This window comes from Hydra viridissima, unplaced genomic scaffold, assembly GCF_058129835.1.
Source record: "Hydra viridissima isolate aposymbiotic clone 2 unplaced genomic scaffold, HvirCarnegie_v1 scaffold_1, whole genome shotgun sequence".
Classification (NCBI taxonomy): domain Eukaryota; kingdom Metazoa; phylum Cnidaria; class Hydrozoa; order Anthoathecata; family Hydridae; genus Hydra; species Hydra viridissima.
In genome coordinates this window covers 30,695,573-30,718,538 of record NW_028324300.1, presented here as the reverse complement: position 1 = coordinate 30,718,538, position 22,966 = coordinate 30,695,573, and the positions used below count along the sequence as shown (strand labels likewise).

General features: G+C 34.5%; 3 protein-coding genes across 4 annotated transcripts; all 3 read right to left on the bottom strand.

Annotated features, from left to right (window-relative positions):
- Window positions 1-9,041: 9,041 nt before the first annotated feature.
- Window positions 9,042-9,954, bottom strand: LOC149894456 (uncharacterized). The gene is made up of 2 exons (XM_090078323.1): window positions 9,749-9,954; window positions 9,042-9,489 (listed from the first exon to the last, which is right to left on the bottom strand). Exons 1-2 carry the CDS (start codon window positions 9,952-9,954, stop codon window positions 9,042-9,044), a joined length of 654 nt encoding a protein of 217 aa, XP_089934449.1.
- A 4,164-nt stretch (window positions 9,955-14,118) lies between these two features.
- Window positions 14,119-17,089, bottom strand: LOC149894455 (enkurin-like). Its single transcript, XM_090078310.1, has 4 exons — window positions 17,012-17,089; window positions 15,613-15,876; window positions 14,772-15,181; window positions 14,119-14,644 (listed from the first exon to the last, which is right to left on the bottom strand). The coding sequence occupies exons 1-4, from the start codon at window positions 17,087-17,089 to the stop codon at window positions 14,449-14,451; spliced, it is 948 nt and encodes a 315-aa protein (XP_089934436.1). The 3' UTR covers window positions 14,119-14,448.
- A 2,099-nt stretch (window positions 17,090-19,188) lies between these two features.
- Window positions 19,189-22,498, bottom strand: LOC149894454 (uncharacterized). Of its 2 annotated transcripts, XM_090075949.1 has the most exons (3): window positions 22,368-22,498; window positions 21,945-22,203; window positions 19,189-21,180 (listed from the first exon to the last, which is right to left on the bottom strand). In XM_090075949.1, the coding sequence occupies exon 3, from the start codon at window positions 20,482-20,484 to the stop codon at window positions 19,981-19,983; it is 504 nt and encodes a 167-aa protein (XP_089932075.1). In that variant the 5' UTR covers window positions 20,485-21,180; window positions 21,945-22,203; window positions 22,368-22,498; the 3' UTR covers window positions 19,189-19,980. The 2 variants fall into 2 exon arrangements, with proteins under 2 accessions (XP_089932075.1, XP_089932068.1); XM_090075942.1 differs by lacking the exons at window positions 21,945-22,203; window positions 22,368-22,498 and adding an exon at window positions 21,288-21,411.
- Between the last annotated feature and the right edge of the window lie 468 nt (window positions 22,499-22,966).

Sequence of the window (22,966 nt, the reverse complement as noted above, 5' to 3'; positions counted from 1 at the left end):
GGAGGTAAATTGCCGTCGTACATTCTGACTCTCGATTTCCACCAGATTCCAGAAGCGCCGATGATGTGCATCCTGATGTATTTTAGAAAAACTCCATTTCTTTTTCCATTTGTGTCAAGCAAAACATATTCGTTTCCGTAAGTGGTGTTTAAATATCTGAAGGTCTTGCAGTAAAGTTTGAAAAGAGAGATGGAGGCAGGAATGGAAGCAAGAGTGGAAATGAACGGTTGAATCCAGTAAGTGATTGTAGAGGTATTTTTGTTGACCAATTGGATGCTGACATTTGTCCTGAACGGCATGTCAAGAGTAAAATATCCTCCCAACGAAGTGTTGCTTAAAACTTTACATCCTTGCAAAGAATTGGCGTAAAAAGGTCCGCCGATGGGAGAAAAAAGCAAGTCGCAAGCAAGTCCAGTGTTGTCCACTCCTATTCCTTCCGTGGTTTCTGCATAATTTCCAACGTTAATCTCGCCATCTGTAAATATTAGAATGAAAACATTTCCAGGAAAGTTTCCACTAAGAACCAACCATAACCTTCTTAGAACACCAGGTCCGTCCGAGTAAGTGAAAACGCTTTGAATGGCTGGATGGCTTTTGCTAAAATCGCTCGTGTCGAATTTTTTTTCCACATCGTCGGAAATGTCTTTGTAAAAATCGTCCGTTTCTATTTCGTAAACCAGCGAGTCGGTGTCTGTCATCAACAGCTTTGCTATGCTTGGATATTTTTTTCTGATGTAATCGTAGTGGAACTCGAACATTAAGGTTTTAATCAAATCCAAAATGGACATACCCAAATAAATTGGTTTGTTGTAAAAAATTTTTGTCCTTTTCATGTGAACGGCAATCAAGTTTTCGTCGAAAATCGTGTGCCGGTCGTAGTTTGGTTTCGCCGATAATTTTATTGCCTTTTTCTTTTCTGTTACCAGTCTCACGTCCACTCTTTTTTCAATGTTCTCCATTGTTTTTCCAAACACCGAATTGTTCATCAGCTTGAAAAATTCCTTCTCAAACTCGCTGGTAGCTTTTGTTCTCAATTCGGTGTTGAGGTCAATGTACGGTTTCATCCATTCACGCTGTTTTATACCTCTGTGTACCTTTGAAATTTTCATTCCCAATCGTTCGTACAATTTCAGGTTTTCGCATGGAAGGATATAATTTTTTTTGTCGTTTAAATTTGGAACGAGCTTATCCACTTTTCCAATTTTCATTCTCTCGGGGGCCAACGGATAATCGTTGTGTTCATCGTGAAGGTTTTCAGGATAATCCAAATCAACCTCCAAAATGCAAGGAACCGATCTCCAATCGGACAGTTCGTCTTCTGCCATCCATTCGAAACCGTGAGTGGGAAGAGGTTTGCACATAGCCCATCCGTACAGGTTGTTGGCGTCCAAGTATTGAATGAATTTTGATGGTTGGCTTGGATCGTACGAGTCGTCCATGTATTTGTTGTTCAATTTTCCATGCCGGTTGGAGATCATGCTGATCCCTCCACGGGCTCCTTTTTGGATCATTCGAAGCATGTCGGGGTCGCTCAACAATTCCAATTTTATTTTTGTCAGTTTCAAACAAGCGTCCCAAGCCAACCCGGGAGACGTGTAATACCAGGCTGGGTCGAGCTTGTAATTTTTAATGCAAACGTCCCTGAAATTTTCAAAGACGTCCGCCAGAATCAAAACGTCCGACACGTTGTACAAATCGTGATAATCTCTGAACGTTTTGCATTGAAAAACGTTCCAAACCGTTTGCGCATGCGCGTAATTTTCATCGCTTATTTCCTCGTGTCTGAGTTTTGAGAAAAACGCTTCTTTTGGAGGCAATTGCGTTTCATGAAACCTATCAAATCCATCCACCCAATCGTAAGGATACACTCCTTTTTTACGAAGCAAATCGAATTTTTCTCCTTTAAAATATTTTGCGAGGTTTTTGAACTATTCTGGCTGTAAATTTTTTGACGAAGCATCCAAACCGAAGGAAAGGAATTTAAAACTGTCAATGAACCTCAATTCAATTTTTTTTTTTTTGGGTTTTCCGTCTTTCCCAATTTACTCTCCTACCGTGATTTTTTTCGAGAAGCTGATGTTTTTTTCCTCGTTGCATGGGATGCAGGTTATTTCTCCACCCAATTTTTTGATAAACAAATGACAGTCGTATCCTGACAGATTGTGAAAAACGACAGGAATGAATTTTGGCGTTTTGTATTTTAGGTTGCATTCGTTGTGAGCCGCTCCTCGATATTTTCCAGTAAAATGACAGTGATCGCGAACCTTTTTTGTATCGAGAATTTTTTCTTCGCAAATGTGACAAACCGTCGCGGATTTGAAACTATTTTCATCGTCCTTTGTGAAGACCATATTTTTTCTTTCGATCCTTCCATATACTTCTTTTATTTCTTTTTCCAACTCGCAGACAAAAAATTCGCCAATGTTGTCATCCTCGCTTTCCGACACGGATATTGTGGGTCCACTGTTATAAATGGTTTCGTCAAAACATTTTATGTGAAAGGCAAAGGAGCTCGGAACGTGCCTTTGAAACTTTTTGGTGTACGACTGGTCTGGATTTTGTTCGCACGAGTCCATCGGTTTGATAAAACTTTCAAAATCCGCGTAAACAACGAATGGAACCCTCATCGACCTTTCTATGTGCTCAAATTTCATGAACGAATTTTTTGGAGGAAGATCCATTCGTGTCGCGCTGTACTCTCTGCAATAGGTTGAATGTTTTGAAAGATCCTCCTCGCTTTTCATCCCCTGCAAGCAATTTCTGCAAAAATATTTTTTTTCCGTTTCTGTTGGATGCTTGGGATGAAATGAGTCGACTCAGATTTTTTATCAGACAATAATGATTTTTTTTTCCGTCTGAAACAAGCAGCAAATCTATTTCATGCTTTCTGTTCAAGCATTTCGATATTTGCAAAGGGTGTATGGATTTATTTTCGTACCCGAAAACGTTGACGCTTATTTCTGGATTATTTTTTTCAAATTTTTTGATTTGATCGAGTTTGGTCGGAAAATCAATCCCCTCCCAATCTATTTTTTTTTGATTTTTTAATCAAGTCTTTGTCAATCCTTTCTCCATGTTTCTCTTTCATGTTCAACGCCCTGGTGACAGACCACTTGAAGCATTCATTGTCTTCGTTCTCCATGTTGATGATTGCTTTTTTGCTTGCCAAAAAGTTGTCGAGAGGGATATACGACCAACCACCGATGGGTCTGTAGTCAATTAAATTGATGTCCATTTTCAAGATGGCGGACACTGTGCAATTCGAGCCCATTTTGTTGTATTTTTCCATGTTTTCCAGGATCTCATCTTTTGCTTTTTCGTAAAAATCTTCCAAGTCCGTCAACTCAAAAATAATCCCAGCCTTTGACAAAAAAGGTACAATTCGATGCACCTCCTCTCCTGTAGTAAGACTAACGCTCTCCATATCGATAGTCAAAACAAGGCTCGCTTTTTTGTTTTTATTCTCTTGAAGAATTTTTATCGCTCTGTCTTTCGCCAAATCTAAAAAAGCAGAAGTATCCTTTTGGTTTCCTTTGACTTGATGCGAAAATTGTTTTGCAACATGCCTCAGCGCGTGATCGGTCAAATGAAAATCAATTTGAGGTTTTCTGAACACGAGCGATCGAAGCGACACGATTCTTTTCTTTAGTTCTCTTTTATTATTTTTCAATCTTTTTTTTACAGGCTCTGGAACGTACGGATCAACGAACTCAAGCAAGCTGTTGAAACTGTTGACAACCACATTTTTCACAGCCGCCGTAAACCTTGAAAAAATTCCAGGAGTCATCGCAGGAGTCGAATCTGGAACAGGAGCGTCAACGATATAACGTGACGGCTCTGGAACAGTCGCTACGGCAGGATTTTGCAAATGGGCTGGTTTTTGAGGAAGAGCTGGTTTCCACGTGATAGGTCTTGGAGGAATTATTGATGGTTTCGGAGGATGATAGGCTTTTGAGCGATGGCAGGCTTTTGAACAATTTGACGCGGGGCTATCGAACTTGGATCAGGACGCGGAGTAGGAACCGGTCTCGCGTTTTTTATTGCTTCAACGAGATCAGCCTTTCGCATCTTTGAATAATTTTTCAATTTTTGAGCTTTGGCGATTTCTCGCAATTCTTTGACAGTTTTACTTTCCATTTTTTTATTGCCAAGAAAATTATTTTACTCAAAATCAATTTTTTTGGTTTTTCCGATTTTTTCGGGCTTGCTGATTTTTCGCATTCTGTTTTCCATTTTTATTATGCCAAGAAAAAATTTTTTTTCTTTTTTTCCGAGAATTTTTTCAATTCTTTTTTTTTCCGAGAATTGAAAAAATTTTTTTCGGACTTGGATTTTTTTTTCATTTTTTCGGGCTTGGAGTTTTTTTTCTGTTTTCGAGTTTTTCTGAACCTAAAATGTCAATCCTTATTCCATTTTCCACTTTTCCATCTCGGCGCTCCAAATATCTCCAGCCATGCCCCGTCTTTTTCATCGCTTTGTAAAGGGATCCGTATTCAACAACCTCCCCGGTTTCGATGTTGGTCGTTTTCACATACACAGGTTTTTTTCGAATTGAAACAAGCCTCTCGTATTTTGGGTCAATCGGTTTTTTCATCTTTTCCATTTGCGTTTTTATTTCTTTTTTCGGTCGACCCACCGACTTGCATTCTTTTGCACCTTCCAAAAGCGAATCTTTGCTTACGAGATTGTTCTCAACCGCAATCATCATCAAGGTCAACAAATTGTTTGAGGTTTTTGTGACACCATTTTCTCTCAGCAAATTTTTCAGATAATTTTTGGTTAATCTCATGTTTTATTTTTAAAAAGAAAAAAATTTTTTAAATCATTTTTTTGTCATGAATCTCATGACGGTCTTTTTGATCTAATAAACAACGTTCATGTTTGTCCCGTCTGAAACAAAATTAAGCTCTTTGTCGGAAATGATCACTGCAAAAATAACGGTGCTGTCTGGCACAGCCGTTCGGAATTTTAGGTTCAAAACCAATTCAGCCGTTTCGAAACAACTCTTTCTTTTTGCTTGGTGATGTCGATCACAAACAAGGGATACAATTTTATATATTCAAGCAGAGACAAACCGGATTGACAAACAAGCTCGTTTGTGCCGTAATATTTTTCGTCAAAAGAGAACGCATCTGCATAAGCCATAAACATTTTCTTTTCTCCAAAATTCAAGTCATAATTGTAATTTGAATATTTTATACCATGACGGTAGCGAAAAAAATTGCTGATATCACAATGATCAAATACGGCTGGATTTGCGGTTTGACTGGAACCTTTGTTTGTCTGAAGACCGAACAAAATAAATTGCGGAACGCTTTTGTCCGTGATCCTTCCAAGGTTCCAGGTGAATTCTGTGAGACCAGCTGGAATGGCTTGCCTTTCGACTTTGTTTGCTTTGTAAGGTACTTTAACGGCACTTTTCGCCGCCATAAAATTCAATAACTCGTTTTTTTTCAAAATACTCGTTTCAATTCTAGGCATGAAAAGTCGGAATTTTTTAAGGTCGATCATTCCTGTGGTAACAGTTCCGGCTCTGTAAATGGCGTCATTGTATTCTTTTTTTGTAAAGGTGATCGTATGTCTGAATCCGTAAACGGCTTTTTCGTAAGTTTCGCAAAAAGCAAAAATGTGTTTTAAAGGTACCTTAAAAGAAAATGCTCCAATGGATGTGGTGTCTGCAAACAAGTGGTCTCGTCTGACATTGAACCCTGCGTTTCCAGTTGCTGCTGAAGTGTCTTTGTACCACATTTGCTTCAAACCATCGGTAATCTGAAAACCGAAAGGATATTTCACCAATCCAAGCATGGTTGTTCCCTGACCTGGGTACATGACTCTTTCCACTTGCTGCCCTGATAATTCGTAAGTGGCGTCAATGAACAAATACATCATGGCGTTGTTCACCAGAGCAATGTTGTCTGCTGCCGCGTAAAGGGTTTCGTCCGCTTTTTTCAGAACCCCTTCGACGAGGATGTAAGCATCAGACGGAACTGTTTGCACAGACTGGCAATCAATCTCAAAAACGATTGATCCTGAAGAATTTAAATCGAGATTTGTTGGAAGGTACTCGAAAAAATCAACTTTTTCAATGCCTTTGTTGTAGACAGGCTTTTCGTCAATTATTAATCTGTCGCTGTTTATTATTTTTTAAAATGAGAAAAAAAAATTTTATGTCATTTTTGATTCGTCAAAAAATCACGCAATCAAAAGCCAGCTCCCCATTTTGACCAGATCTTGGATTCTACCCGCGTTCTTTTTTGTCATTTTCTTTTTTACTTGAATGGACGAACCAAACATTTTTTTATGCATCTCTTCCATCGGATTAATAGATTCATATTGCTTTGCCGCTTCGTTCAAAATCGTGCTGGTCAATTGGTTTGGATTGACCGTTCCCGTCTTGGCGTAAACTTTTTCAATCGCTTTTTTTCCTTTATCGATGGCAACGTCTCTGGCGGTTGATATGGCTGAAGAGGCCAATTCTTTTCCGGCAGATCTGGCGGTGGTGATCGCTTCTCTTCCAATTTATCTTGCTGCTGCTTTCCTCAATAAATGAAGAGATGACTTTGATGCGTTTGAAGCTATCATTCTCCTCAAAAAATTTTTAAACGTGTCTACAATCCCGACGACGACGACGACGTTCTTTTTTATATATCTTCTGTTGTTCACAATGAGCATTTTAAAAATGAGAAAATATTTTTTTTAATTCGCCATCGTGTTTCACGACTCGATGTATTTTTGAATCGATCGGTATTCCTCTTTGTTTATTTCCCCCTGCCTCAAAAGCTCGTCACAAATGGCTACAGCTTCGTTTCTCGATGTAATATTTCCAGCATGACCAGCGGCGATGCTAAAACTAAGTCGTTGCACAAGAGCATTCGGATCGCTCGGAAGAATGACTCCATGGCCTTTTTTTCCCCTCGTTTTTGTGTAATTTTTTTCCCAAATTTTTGAAACAATATTCATCCACTTTTCGCTTCTCGAAGCTTTTGGTACGGTTGGTTTCCCTTCTCTCTCCATTGCATGCGTTTCGACCAGTATTTTTTCATAATTTTTCATGTCCTCATCTGTTACCTTTTTTATATCAGGCATGGATCTTGAAATCAGCTCCCAAAGACCTATTGTCCCATTGTACTTTTCTCCATCAATAATGATGTCGTTTTCATCAATGCTAATTTGTTTTTTTCCAATGAACATTTTAAAATCTTTTTTTCCGGGATTTACATCTTTTGCGTGGATTCCAAACACTCTGTCACACATTTCTCTTTCCATCGCATAATGCGACAAATAATAAGATGCGATTTCTCCAACATTTATTTTTTCAAACGTTTTTTCAGCACTTTTTAAACTTTCAAAAGACGTCTCGCTTTCTGGGTAAGAAAAAGACAGTGGAGTGTTTCCAACCTCTTTGTATGCGATGCTCTTTATCTCGTTTTTCACTTTTTCGTTGCTTTCGATGAGCGGCTTAAAAAACTTGGTCAAGTCAGTCTGATAATTTGCATCTTAAATGTTCGCGTTGAGGGTCTAATTGTAAAGCTTCTCCCTGTTGGCCATATAATTTTTTACGATCTCATCCCTCTTTTTTGGGTCATGTATTTTAAAGAACTCCATTTTTTGAAATACTGAGAAAAAAAACTTAAACAAAAACGAGTTTGCGTTTGCGTTTGCGTTTGCGTTCATTTTCCTTTTTTGTAAAGGTTGTTAAATGTTGAATGGCTTCTTCTTTTCTTTTTTGGATCAGTGACTCTTTGACCAATTCGTCAATGCTTGAATGGCTTCTTCTTTTCCTTTTTGGATCAGTGACTCTTTTCAATTCGTCAATGCTGCTTTTTGCTTTTGTTCGTATTTCTCCTGTCATGGTTTTAAATTTTTGAAGCTCGCTGAGTATTAGTTCGCATTCGGAATTGCTCACAAACCCGTCCTTGAGCGATTTTGAAATGTGATCGCTAATCGTGTTCAATTTTGACTCGGAAAGAACCTTTATTTTTTCGTGCTTTTCAGCCTTTATCATCATTTTTTTGTTTTGATGGTTTCCAAAAATGGACAAAGCACCCATTCCAACCGCAATCCCCTCGCACGCAATAGAAACTGGGGTGGCAACGACGGTTGACACAAGTGAAATACCTGTAATCCTCAAACCAATGCACACCGTTTGCAACCTATCGTCTACGAAACGAATTATTTTTGCCACTCGTTGGTACTTTTTGCTCAAAGCCATTCTTTTCACTTTTTCATCCTCCATTTCTTTTTGGATCTCGCTTATTTTTTGAAGACGGTAAATGTGTCCTCCTTCATCCACTGGAGCCGTTGGAAGAACTGGATCGGTTAGTGCTGTTAAAAGAACTGGATCGGTTGATGCCGTTGGAAGAACTGGATAAATTTTTTCAGTTTTTATTATCTCCATCTTTTTTACAAAGACAGATTTTTTTAATTCGAATCGATGTGATTTATTTTGCAAAGCATTTCGCCTTTTTTGACTATGACGTCATGGATGCTGTTGTTGTTAACATCCAAAATGATATCGTCCACAGACTCTGAAAAAATGGCATCGTTTTTGTAAAAGTTCAATTGATCGCTGATTTTTTTCATCAAAGTGACGACAGCAATTCCTTTGTCAAAACTCAATCCAACGGGCAACGATATTGTCGTGAGAGAAAGAGCAACAAATTTTATGTCTTTTTGGGCAAAAATCTCATGATGACCGTTTATGTTAAAACAATTTGGATGATCCAAATCTTTTTTTGCCACAATAATATTTTGCGATATCTTTTTTTGCAGGTTTTTTATTGTCTCCACCAAATTTTCCAGCTCTTTGATTCTTTCCACCAAATTTTCTAAATTTTTGGTTCGATCCGACTCTTTGAATCGCTCCAACTCTTTTATCCTCTCATCCATGTGTCCCAAATACATTTTCGAGATCTCCAAACTCGAATCGACGTGTTTTTCTGCCGAGGAAACGTTTTTAAAAAACTTGTGAGGGGTATGCATTTTTTTATATGAAAAGATGTTTTAACTCATTTTATTTTCATTTTTTTTCTTCGTGTTTTTCACATTTTTTCGTCATCTTGCGCGTTGACGTCGGCTCCATTTTGCAACAACAATTGAACCACTTTGTCATGATCAAAATAAGATGCCAAATGCAACGGCGTCCTTTTTTCTTCATCTCGCGGATTAACGTCGGCTCCTTTTTCCAGCAACAACAAGACAATTTCGCAATGACCGCTTCGAGAGGCCAGATGTAAAGACGTCACTTTTTTGTCATTTTTTGCGTTAACGTCAGCTCCGCGTTGCAACAACAATTGAACCACTTTGTCATGATCAAAATAAGATGCCAAATGCAACGGCGTCCATTTTTCTTCATCTTTCGTGTTAACGTCAGCTCCGTTTTGCAAGAGCAATTGAACAACTTTAAAACGACCGTTTTGAGATGCCAATAGCAACGGCGTCCTTTTTTCTTCATCTTTCGCGTTAACGTCAGCTCCGTTTTGCAACAAAAATTAGACTACTTTTACATCACCGTGATAAGAGGCTGTGTGCAACATCGTACATTGTTCATCGTTTGGCGCATTTACATCAACTCCGTTTTGCAACAAAAATTTGGCAGCGTCAAGTCTAGCAATTTCCGATGCCTCGCGCAATAACGTACATTCGTTTTTAATCGTCATCTTTTTTATATGAAAAGAAAATTTTTTTAACTCATTTTATTTTCTTTTTTTTTTCTTCGTGTTTTTTCACATTTCTACGTGTTTTTTACATTTCTTCGTCAGATTCCATTTCCCCCAAATCCAAATCGTCACCCATGATGCTTTGAACTGAAGGCGCATTTTTTGCAATGACCGCTTCGGGAATCCTAACCTGAATGGACTCGATCTGTGCTCCAACAAAAACTCCTTCAATTTTCAAAAAGGCAACGGCGTAGCACTTTTGTCGGACATATCCCAAAGGATCTGTTTTTACCATCTTTTTGTTCTCCTTTTTGAAAACAAAGAAGAAACCTCAATGTTTTTTTCGCTTTTCTTTGTAAACAATTTTCCGAAAAAAATGGGCGCTGCATGTGGATTATCGGATTTGTTTTTAAAAATGGACAGATCCTCTGTCGTTATTTTTTTCGTTTTTCCTCCTTTTTTCAAAGTGGGAATCATTTCCTTGACTTTTTCGCGAAGAAATTTTGATATTTTTTCAGTCACCTCGATAAACTTTTTTTCTTTTTCGTTCATTCCGTTTTGTTCGTTGAAACCAAGAAAGGACATGGAATATCCCTCCAGCTCGTTTGTTTCAAAACTGCAGTTCTCAAACACACCCAGAGAAAACAAAACGGGGGTTCTTAAAATAAAAGGGCCTTTTCCAGAGGGGTACTCATAAAAAAGCGGAATCTTTTGGTACTGAATTGGTTTGGTTGCGGAATAAATCTCTCCAACCGATAGCTTGCTGTCGTCAAAATTTTCAATCGTAACAAAATTCATCTTTTTAAAAAGAAAAGAAAATTTTTTAATATCATTTTTTCAAACGAATCAATTCTTTATTGTCCACCCATGAGTTGAACGAGTCTGGATATCCTTTCTATTTGACCAATGATTTGCTTTTTGTTCTGAGAATTATTTTTTCAATTCTAAATATGCTCTGATCCGTCTTTTGCATCTCCTGCTCGTAAAAAGTTCCTTGAATGTCTTCATCGTTGACGTCGGTAACCTTGTACGTGAGTGGATCCGTTCGCTGAACTTTTGACACACTAAAAACCTCCTCGGTCCATCTCGGCGTGTACCCTTTTTCAAAATTGGTCTTCTTTTTTGTGATCCTCACTTTGTCACCCATTGAAAATTTTGGTTCTGGTCTTTCTGTTTGCATTTTTCCATTCAGGTTCATCCAGACCTTATTTTTATTCTTCTCATCGCTGGCTTCAACTAGAGTTATTTTGATGGAGGAGTGCTTTGTGTTGCTGTAATTTTTCACCATTTCGTCCAAAACGTATGTATTTATTGGTGTTGTTAGCTGAAAATAGTTTGAACATTTTTTCTTTCATCGTTCTGTTCCATCGCTCAACGATACAACTTTTTTCCTCGTTTTCAGTAGAATACAACTGCACTCCTAGCGCTTTCACTTGTTTGTTGTAAAATTCTTTTCCTTTGTCAACCCACATTTTGGCACACTTTCTTTTTTCAAAGATTTTTTTCAACGCTTCAGCCACATCAAGACCCGTTTTGCTTTTTAAAGGAACAATCCATCCATACTTTGAAAACACGTCAATCACCATGAGCAAATATTTTACGCCCTTGTTGAACTTTGAAAACGATTGCATGTCAACAAAATCGACAGCCCATATTTCATCAATGCCGTTCACGAACACTTTTTTTTTTTTAAAATTGCGAATGACCGGTTTGTGAAGCTCCTCTGCAAGCTGATCCGTCCATTTTAAACTTGAAAAAAAATTTTTTTTTTTTTTTCAGAGACACCCAATCCGAATTTGGCTTTGGCTTTGATGATGGGTGCGATAAACTTTCTTTCGTTTATTTCTTTTTGAGTGGGGTTTGGAATGGAGTTCATTTCTTCAAGCATCATTTGATCTGCCAAATTTCTGCTTTGAACGTCGTTTAAATATTTATAGGCTAAATCGTGGTGATACGCTGCATTGTCCACTCGGTCCACCGGTTTGCTCAACTCTTGGTACATGTCGGTGGATATGAGCCTTTTGTCCAGGTTTGTGCCAGATCCTGCAAAATTCATTCCTGGAATATGCATTTCTCCTGGAAATTTTGCCCACGGAAGCTTTATTTTTTTTGAAAAATTGTTGATCGATTTGACCAAGTCACCCCCTTTTGCCGTTGAAGAAGCAAACGTGCATTTGGTCGTTCCACAAGAGTCGCAAGTCCCTTTGATCATGTTTCTGTTGTTTTTTGTCCTCTCGTTTCTCAAATGGATCGTTTCTGTTTTCCTTTTACATTTGACGCAGTACATTTTTGTTATTTTAAATAATTATTTTTATATTAAAAAAATGGACGTAACCGATTTGTCATGGAGTATTGGAAAAAACAAAAGGAACAATATCGAGCTTTTACCAAGAAGCATTCGTGGGATCATCGTTTGAAAGTCCGGTTGCGGAAAAACAACCTTGCTTCTCAATTTACTGCTCAAGCCTGGATGGTTGGATTATAACCACTTACAGGTCTTTGGCAAATCTCTTTTCCAACCCGAGTACAAAAAACTGAAAAGCTCGTTCGAGAAAAATTTGCCAATTAAGATTTTCCTCGATTTGTTCAAGGTACAAAACGAAATGGAAAGATTAAACCTAAACCCTGAATGCGTCATCAACGACCTTTCAAAAAATTATTCCGAAACCGAGGACATGGAGTGCCAATTTTTTGAAACGGCTGACGATGTGCCTGAACCTGAAGATCTCGATTCAACAAAAAACAATTTAATGATCTTTGACGATTTGCAATTGACCAAACAAAACAAGTGGGAAAAATATTACATTCGAGGAAGGCACTCCAACGTGGACTGCTTTTACCTCGCTCAAAATTATTTCATGCTACCCCGACAAACCATCCGAGAAAACACCAATTTTATTTGCCTGTTTCCTCAAGACTCAAAAAATATTGACCACATCTATCGAGACCACGTTTCGAGCGACATGAAAGAAGAAGAGTTCAAAAAATTTTGCAGACATTGCTGGTCTGAACCTCACGGATTTGCCGTTATCGATTTGTCGTCAAAAAAATACGATGGAAAATATCGAAGCGGATTTTTATTTTCCAAAAGAAGCCATTTAAAAAATTTTTTCACCCATTAAAAAAATGTCAGGCATAATCATCGATGTGGATGGAACATCAAACATAATAATAAAAGAATTTTTGGACAAAATCGTTTTTGAAAAAGGAAAAAAATATGAGATGGCTTTTCTCGGTCTTGAGACGTACAACAGCTTTCCAAACATCACCAGCAAAAACAATTCTTTCCGGCACAGCATGACCAACGGTGCAAATCGGGAAAACGTCGTCATTCCAGAAGGAAGCTACGACATTATCGACATCAACAATTATTTGCAAAAAACCGTCTCAAACACAATCAAAAATTATGCGTCTCAAAGCGCAAGCTACGTTACCGCAAATAAAATCAGCTACTCACCAGAAAACATCAAGATTGGATCCAATTCAAACACTTAAAAAGTAGAAGGAGGATTTCTTGGTGCTCTTTTACCTTTATTGGGAAGGGTTGCAGCTAAAGCCGTCCCAGTTTTTGGTAAGGCCGCTTTTTGCGGGGTTGCCTCTTCTCTTGGATCCAATATGATCGACAAAATTTTAGGAAATGGAATAAGATCAGAAGGAGGATTTCTTCCTTTTCTTTTACCTTTATTGGGAGCTCTTGCACCCACTTTGATCGAAAAAATTGTTGGAAATGGTATTGCGTACCTCAAAAGCAATGGAAAAGGGATGAAAATTGCCACATACAAAGGAGACGGACTGTTTTTAACACCATGGGTCACAGGAAGCTCACTCAAAGATGGATTATACTTCAAAAGAGACAGAAAATATGTACCCATCCTATCTTGATTGGTTCTCGTACCAAACTCCTCATTCTCAAGAATCCTTTTTAAAAAAATTTTTTGAGTTAAATAATTTTCTTGGCATAATAAAATGAACAAAAAAACTAGAATATTGCGAAATGAGGACGGAAAAAATAAAAGCATAAAAACACTTGACCCCATTGAATATTTAAGGAGCAAAGGAGTAGGATGGCGCGAAATTGAAAGGTACAAATCAATTCTCGAACAAGAACAAGAACAAAAACAAGAACAAAGAAAAAAAGAAATTTTTCGCGCAAGATTTAAACACCTTTACAAAAATTAAAGCTTTTTTTTCATTACGCGTGTTTATCACGTCATGAAAAAACGTTTTCCCGTCATCGTCATCTTCGCCACCCCTCACTCTCGTCAGAAATTATTATCACAAAAAAAATTTTTCAACCCCGCGATTATACAAAAAATCATTTTTATCACAAAACATTTTCAACCCCCGCGATTATCAAAAAAGTTCATAACGGAGATGAAAAATGGTTTTGTCCCAGAACTCTCCTTTTATAGAAGTCTCGTCTGGATAATTAAAACTGAAGCAGGACAAAATTCAAAATCTCATGCTTAAAGATTTTACGTTTGTTAATATTCATTTAATCAATAAATTATTGTTTATTTCAAGCTGATCTTGTGTTAATTAATTTTTTCATAGTTAAATTTGATTGGATAAATTAGTTTGCCGCTAAAGAAAGTAATATTAAAATAAAAATGTAGTCGCTAGAGCAAGAAAAAATGGTTTGTTAAGAAATTACAAATAAGGATTTGTGTAGGCACATAGGTATTAGACCCTGTAAAAAAAATATATATTGCAATTTCAAAAATACTTTTCTACAATAAAAATATAAGTATATGCTACACAATTTAAAGCAATTCTAAGCAAGTCGAAGTCAAAATGCCGAATTTGATATATAAATTTTACTGTGACTTTCAAGCAATTCAATATCTTTTTCCAGTTGATTCATTTCGGCTTCCATGCATTCTTTACGATTCTTTTTTGGAGCAGTATCCGTAACGACTGAGAGCCCTTGGTATTGATGATGAATCTCCTCCCAGTTTAATTTTAAACCAGCAATTATATTCTTCCTAAAAAAAATTAGAACAAAATAATAGATTTACATTTGGTAGAGTTGTAAAGCAATATTAACAACTTCAATGGACTTTGAATTGTTTAACATCTCTTAATGAATGTAACCTGTGTTAACCAACAGACCTTTCAGTTGCGGAAACACATTTTATTGTACCATGATTAATAGATTCTTGAAGAAAATAGTCATATTCACTTTGCAAGTCCGATAATTCTTCTTTTCTTTGTGTTAAGTAATTTGGCAATTTTCCATAATCTTTTTTTTTCAAATATACAAGGATTAATCCAGATAGTTCTAACGTATGTGTTGCGCCTCCTTTTGTATCCACAAATTTAGATGTCGGTTTTTTCGGAATAGATAAAATGTTTCCTACTGCATTTCTATTGACGAAATCTTTATTCGGTTTAGAGACTAAAATATTATTTTCATCGTGTTTAGGAACAGGAGGCTTTTTCTGTTCCTCATCTTCATTTTTGAAAAGAGAATCTAAGAAAAACGCAGCAATTAGATAATTAGTGATTTGATAAAAAATAAACTATGTAATCAATTACAACAACAATCATAACACATTTATATAATTCTTTAACTAAAATTTCAATGGTAATTTAAATTTGAAATTTTAGAAAGCAGCTAGAGATGAAAAGAAAAGGTGGATAGCCAAATATTTAGAAAAAAGTTTTTGAAAAACCGCTCTTCCAGCAAGATGGGGCTCCAACTTATGCAGCATATAGTAAATGGTTTAGCGCAAAAAAATTCAGTTTGTTGCTTTGGTGCCCTAGATCACCAGATCTCAACCCAAAAAAAATATTTGGTCATGGATTGATACTCTAAGCAAGTCGAAGTCAAAATGCCGAATTGATACATAAATTTTACTGTGATTTTCAAGCAATTCAATATCAGCACAGTCATTGGTGACTCTCATGCTTGGTATTTTTTGCTTGGCAGTGAGATAGGCAGGAGAGAAACCCATGCAGCTGGATTAAAAGTAAGAAAAATTGGATTAACTTTAAGCACAGCGAACAGATTCATTGATCTTTGAGTGATAAAATCCGACAGAGTCTTTTCCTGAAAGTGTGCAACTAATTTTGAATCAACTCTTCTGAGATAAGTTTTCATTGGTATCTTTAGAGCAGCAACCACAGTCTCTTTCTCACTACTTGGGACAAATTCAGAAAATAATGCAAGTCCAATTAAATCTTCGCTTAAATACCATAAATGTCCTCTAATTTTCTAAATTGCAATGTCTGCTATCTGTTTGTCAATATTACCATAAGACTCAAAATTCTGGAGTAGACAAAGGTCATCAAAGGTTATCAAAATGTATGGAGCATCAGAACTGCTTGAAGCTTAAAATCAGATTTTCACATAAATGGTAATAATGAAAAGACAGATATGACGAAGACCCTGTAGTTCATATGCCGTAAGTTTGAATTTTCTACAGAACAAATAGATATTCAGTTAGTATTTTCCTTTTGCTAACCACCTGGCAAGATGGATTGAATTATATCATCATTTTCAAACAGTGTGATTAGTGTCAGTCGGATGAGCTCCAGGTAATCATATCGTGGTTGAATGTTTTTGGAGAGTTGATTCCTAAGGAATTCTAACATAATAATCTTCACCTGGTTTAGCCATAAACATTCAGCAACTGTAAGTTCAGATTTGACTTCATTGTCAGGAGCCTCAATTGTATTTTATTGGGTAGTCATTTTCGTGCTTAGCCTGACAGAATACAACAAAGTATGGCCAAGGGATCCAAGAGGAGTTCGTGAAAGCCTCGAATTTGGTCACATTTGGCCCAAATTTCGACGTTTTGTATGGAAATTGAGCCAAAAACGGGGTTTTGTCGCCAAATCCGGTACTTGCCAGCCTCTCTGTTGATTGTCTTTGTCATTTTCGTGCTCAGCCTGATAGGTTACAACAGAAAATGTCCAAAGGCTCCAAGAAATCTCGGTGAAAAGCTCCAAATTGACGAAATAATCACAGAACTGACATTACAAGCAAATTCTAAGCATTTCTGTGCATTTGTCGCAAAATTTAGTACTTACCACTGAATTGGTTGATGCCCTTGGGCATTTTTTTGCTCAGCCTGACAGAATACAACAAAATATGGCAAAGGGATCCAAGAGGAGTTGGTGAAAGCCTCGAATTTGGCCACATTTGCCCCAAACTTCGATGTTTTGTATGGAAATTGAGCCAAAAACGGGGTTTTGTCGCCAAATCCGGTACTTGCCAGCCTCTCTGTTGATTGTCTTTGTCATTTTCGTGCTCAGCTTGATAGGTTACAACAGAAAATGTCCATAGGCTCAAAGAAATCTCGGTGAAAGACTCCAATTTGACGAAATAATCACAGAATTGACATTACTAGCAAATTGTAAGCATTTCTGTGCATTTGTCGCCAATTTCGGTATTTTTCACCGAATTCCTTGATGCCCTTGGCCATTTTTTGCTCAGCCTGATAGGATACAGCAAAAAATGAACAAAGGATTTAAGAGGAGTCGGTGAAACTCTAGATTTTGGCCACATTTGGCCCAGATTTTGACGTTTTGTATGGAAATCGACCAAAAAACGGGGTTTTGTCGCCAATTCCGGTACTTGCTTGCCTCTCTGTTGGATGTCTTTTTTGCTTTTGTGTTTTTTTTTTTGTATTTATTTCTCTTAATCGTGTAATTTATTATTACTAGCAAAAAGGCAACCCGTAATACGGGTTATGGTCGGTTTGTTAATTTATAGTGGCTGTTTTCCACAATTTAAAGTTGCAAAACCATAACTATTACCCTTTTAGAATAACGTCTTCAAATGAAAAAATATGCGGAGGTAAAATAATTTACCAATTATTTAACATTATTTGAGTAATTTACAACTGAAATAGGTCATATCAGTGTAAGAACCATTTTCCTCAACATTACTAAGTTCAACACAATACGTTTTTAGTTACTGACACAAAATAATAACACTTCATCATGCTTTAAATTGACGAAAAAGTAAAGCTAAATTCGTTTTATATTTTTATAACATGAACTTTAATTAATAAGATTAATATAAAGCGAACATAAATTTTACATGAATTAATAATTCTTTGGCATCCCCTTGATACATGTTTCTTTAACAAAGGAAATTGTCTTTAAAACGTTAAATGCACACAACTAAATAAATTTATTCAAAATATCTGACCATTTGACTATTGCTATTTATGGCACTAATCTGACCATTTTTATATATGGCCTCTTTGTTTCAATAATTTTTAGTAAACGGTTATTTGCTACCATTTATTAAAAATTCCTTTTGTTACTCGAAATTTAATTCTCTTTAACAATTTGACACTAATAAAGGACCTCCCTTCCCCGTTTTTGCCTTGATGGTGGTAAGGAGAATACATTTATCTTTATTAAGAGTTATCAAGTTTTTGATGAAGACCTTCTACCAGAATAATAAAATGTAAAACAATGATTTACATGTATAACAATTTTTTCTTTTTAATATATATAACAATTTTTTCTTTCCTCAAAAGTGTTGCAAATGCAAACTAAGATAATTAGTTTAACACCTTATAAAATTTAAGTAACTAGATATTTGACAAATGCGCAAAACTACAATTATAACCCCCCCCCCCCCCCGTTCAAAAAGATCCCCAAAATAACGTAAAACAAATAATTAGGAATGAAATAGAGAAGATTTTTAAAAATTGAACTAATTGCATATATTTATATCATTTTAACTGACAAAAATTTACAATAAAAGGTCATCAGTTTTTTTTTATAAATCGTATAAATGCGTCAATCGTAAATCTTAAAGAAAAAAAAAAAGGAATTATAATACCATAACAAAAAAAACCACCAAAAAACCAAAAAAAAAAAAAAAACCACCACATAAAAACTGAAAATTGATTTACCTATTTCTAGTAACCTATTTTGACATGGCAGTTAATATATTTCAAAGTACAAAAGGATTAACAATTCTAATATATATATATATATATATATATATATATATATATATATATATATATATATATATATATATATATATATATATATATATATATATATATATATATATATAATTTTATATATATATATAATATATAAATTTCTGGATGTTATATATATATATATATATATATATATATATATATATATATATATATATATATATATATATATATATATATATATAAAATCAAATAAAGATATAAATTGCATTTTTAGCAAAATGTTGTCTTGGCTTTAAGTAAATAAATAAAAGCAGTAAGTTTCAATAATGAAACTACCTATCATTTATTTTTAACAATAGACATCAACATGAAGTTGTTTATTGTTAAAAATGAATTTGAACACAAAACATCACAACAATAACACATAATAATAGAATATTTACACTCTTGATCCTAAAATCCAGCGAAAATAACAAACCAAATTAAAATATGAAAGTCAAAATTAGAAAACCAATTTAAAGTTAACTATATTTATTTTTTTACTAAACATATAAATACATAAAGTATATTTGTTTTTATATTCAATATTTGTTATTCAATTACTTCAAACTTAGGACATTAAAACACCCTAGACTTAAAAGATCAAGGTTGCATACTCTCTCATACACATTACGCTAAACATTAACAGACATTGTGTTTCCAGAATAATTAAAAAGGCCACACAACACAACCTAGCTCTAAAGCAGTAACACTGCCTGGCACTAAATGCTGCCAAGTCACACCTCTGCTATAAATACATCGCTTGGCTGGCAAGGTTATCAATCATGCTCAACATAATCCCAAGTCACACCACTTTGAAAACATGGAAACAATATAATTTAAACATATATACAACTATAAACAAATATGGTTTTATATAACACATATAAACACATTTTATAACAATATTAAATGACAAATATATTCATCAAAAACTATAAAAAATACATATATATATTAAAATAATAAATTTATACAAACAAAATGTGCTCACAACTTACAAACAGTAAATTTTCAAAATAAAAATCTTAAGACTATAAATTAAGAACATTAGAAAATATAACATTATTTGTGTAACACTTTTCACCTACCACACCTTGAATGAGATGTTTATTAATTTTGAAAAACAAACTATTAAGTGCTCTCATTCTTGAACATGCAACATATTGTTGACCATGAGAGAAACTTGGTTTTTTTGAGATATACCCCAACTCTATTAAATGTTTGACTTTTATTAATTGTCATTGAGTAAGCCAATCTGACAGGAAACTCACGACGTTTCAGAACAAAAGGTATATTAGAACCTGATGGAGCCAACTGAATTTGAGGAACAAAATCCTGTTTACCACCAGAAACACCTGTCAAATCCTCTGCATCAATATAATTATTTGAAGAGCACAAACTTTCATACGAGTACCATTGCATAACCCAGCTTTGAGATCTAAATATCTAAGTAGCATTATTACACAACCAATTTTCAATTTTAAACAATGAGGTGGCATACCTGAAGGAGTTAAACTATTCAAACGCTCAACAGGAAAGTCATTTCTTTCATTAAGGTCATCAGTATCAATTTGATCAGCACTTAAATAAATTTTGACCTCACCCGGCAGACATTCAAGCACTTCTTCATTGATTGATAATGAATCAACATTAGTTGGTGTTAAAATCACGCATTTAGAATAATCATTTTGATCAGCATCTCCGAAAATCTTTTCAACAATCAATTTATTTTCTCTAATAATGCACTGATTTGGTATTTTAATGCATCTTTTATAAGAATCCTCCTCTTTGACAGGTATTGTTCCATTCCCAAGACTTAGTAGCCATTGGGAAAATTCACCTTCCCCATCTTGTACTCTCATATTTTCAGTTCATGCAAGCTTCTGCACCAATTGCCAATGCAAAGAACATTTTATACACGATTCTACTATCTCAGCTGGTTGTCCTCTTTTCACAACAGGCAGAATTTGCGTTAAGTCACCACCAAAAAGAATGATTTTTCCTCAGAACGGAAAGTTGTTGTTGCAAATATCTTTTAACAACCTATCAATTGCATTTAACTCTTTACATGCTCATGTAAGACATTATACTGGTTGCTTCTCAGTTTGTCTTGGTTATTTCTGATGAAAGCAATGCGCTGGCCTTTGATTTTAACATACGCATCAATAGCATATTGCTGAAACAGTTTTTTGCCATAAAAGAGTGAAGAAAAAAAATTGTCTAACTGAAAGTTTATATTGTAATACAGAGAAAATGTAACATGATTTCTAACCAATGTAGCACGTTCAGGGTTGTGAACCAATTGATTATGCCAACCAGCATCACCCTTTGGAAAAAATAGAGGATAAACCATAGGATCTAAGTTGGCTGACATACTTGATAGAGTTTTAAGAGGATGACCTCTTGGGTAAACAACATCTTCCCTGGAAACAGGTAGTACACCAACAAATACAACTGCAACTTCATTATGTGAAGGGAGACTGATAGCGATTATAGCAATTTATGCTGGAACATCATGATTCCAAAATATTTATAGCAAAATCATGTAGTAAACAGCGCTAAAGACAAAAAATCAAATTGATATAAAACAAATTGTATATATAGCAAAAGAATTTGTATTGGCTTTTAGTAAATGATTAAAAGCAGTGATTTTTAACAAAATTACCTATTTAACATTTTTAATAACAGACACAAACATGAAGTTAAGCCAAATGTCTATTAACTCAAAAGATAACAAAAAAACATCACAGCAACAACACACACCATAAGTTAATATATGCATATAATATAACTTAAGTAAGATAATATTCATATATAACAAAACATAAGTAACAACATTACGCAAAATGTTATTAAAATACGTTATTATGTATTTTTAGAATAATCTTTAAAAATAAAGGCTTGAAAACAGCAAGACCTAAAGCAGTGACAGTTTGACACTAAAAACTATCATGTAACCCTCTGTTAAAAGTACATCACTTGGCTGGCAAAGTTGACAAATCTTGCTCTACACGTTTACCAACTCACAGCACTTTGAAAACACGGAAACAACATAATATAAACATATGTACCAACTATAAACACAATGTGTTTAAATATGTATATAAGGTTAAATATATATACCTCAAATACATATTTAAACACATTTTTAAAACAATTATATAACACATATCAACACATACACAAACAATAAAAAAACACTTTACATGATTATAAAAACACATTGATAAAACAGCTATAAGTGTGCAAATAAAAATTTTAAAAATGATGCCAGAAAATCTAAAAAGATACAAAATATATATTTACAAACAATACTCTTTACCTTTTTTTTTTTTTTTATTTTTCATGAGAACTGTAATCCTCACAACAAAATTTAACATTTACATACTATAACGTGTGACATGCCATGTCAGTGTTGGCACAAAATTTTAATTTATTTTCTAAATTTTCTAAAAAAGAACAATAATAGTTAATAGCATCACAGAAATTTCAAAGTAATAATAATTTCAAAGTAGTAATAACCATTTTATGGAAATAGCATTAGTATAACTTTAAATAACATCCATACCCTTATTTTCCTTCTAAAAAACAAAATAACAAAATAAAACTGCTAAAAGAAAAGCTAAAACAAACAAAATACAAACGATTTAAAAGATTAAAATCCTTTCTACTTTTTCTGATAAAAATTTAAATCCTTTCTACTTTAGCTAATAAAAATGTATATATAACTATTTTATATACTTACTTCAACTATAATATGGTCTTAACGATTATCATTTATCTTAACACGATTCTTTAGGTAATATATCTAAACTAATAATTAAATTTCAAAAGGAAGAAAGTTTCAACTCGCTTAAGAGATTTTTTTCAATGGCCGCGTGCATTTAGAGAACGCGCTTTTTCAAAGCCTAGTAACTAATGACGAAACGACGTTAAACATTGAACATTAACTCGAGGAATTATATTATAGATAACATTTACAATACTAATGATGACAATACAAATAGAAGAAATAATATTAAAAATAATTCAAATGGTAATAAAAAAAATGATAATACTGATTTTATAAGAGTATAATTATAATAATGATGAAAATAGTAACAACAAAATTAATAATAATTATAATTATAATACTAAAAAAATACAGATATAATAAAAAAATATAATATTAAAAATAAAAACTGCAATAATATAAACAGTAATAATAGTAATAAAAACATTAATACCAATAATAGTATAAATAATAACAGTGGTAGTATATATTTGTTACATAAAAATAAAAAATAATTGACAAAATACAAATCATAGATTGTCAGATTACAGTTAGCTTTTGTGAAGCTCATA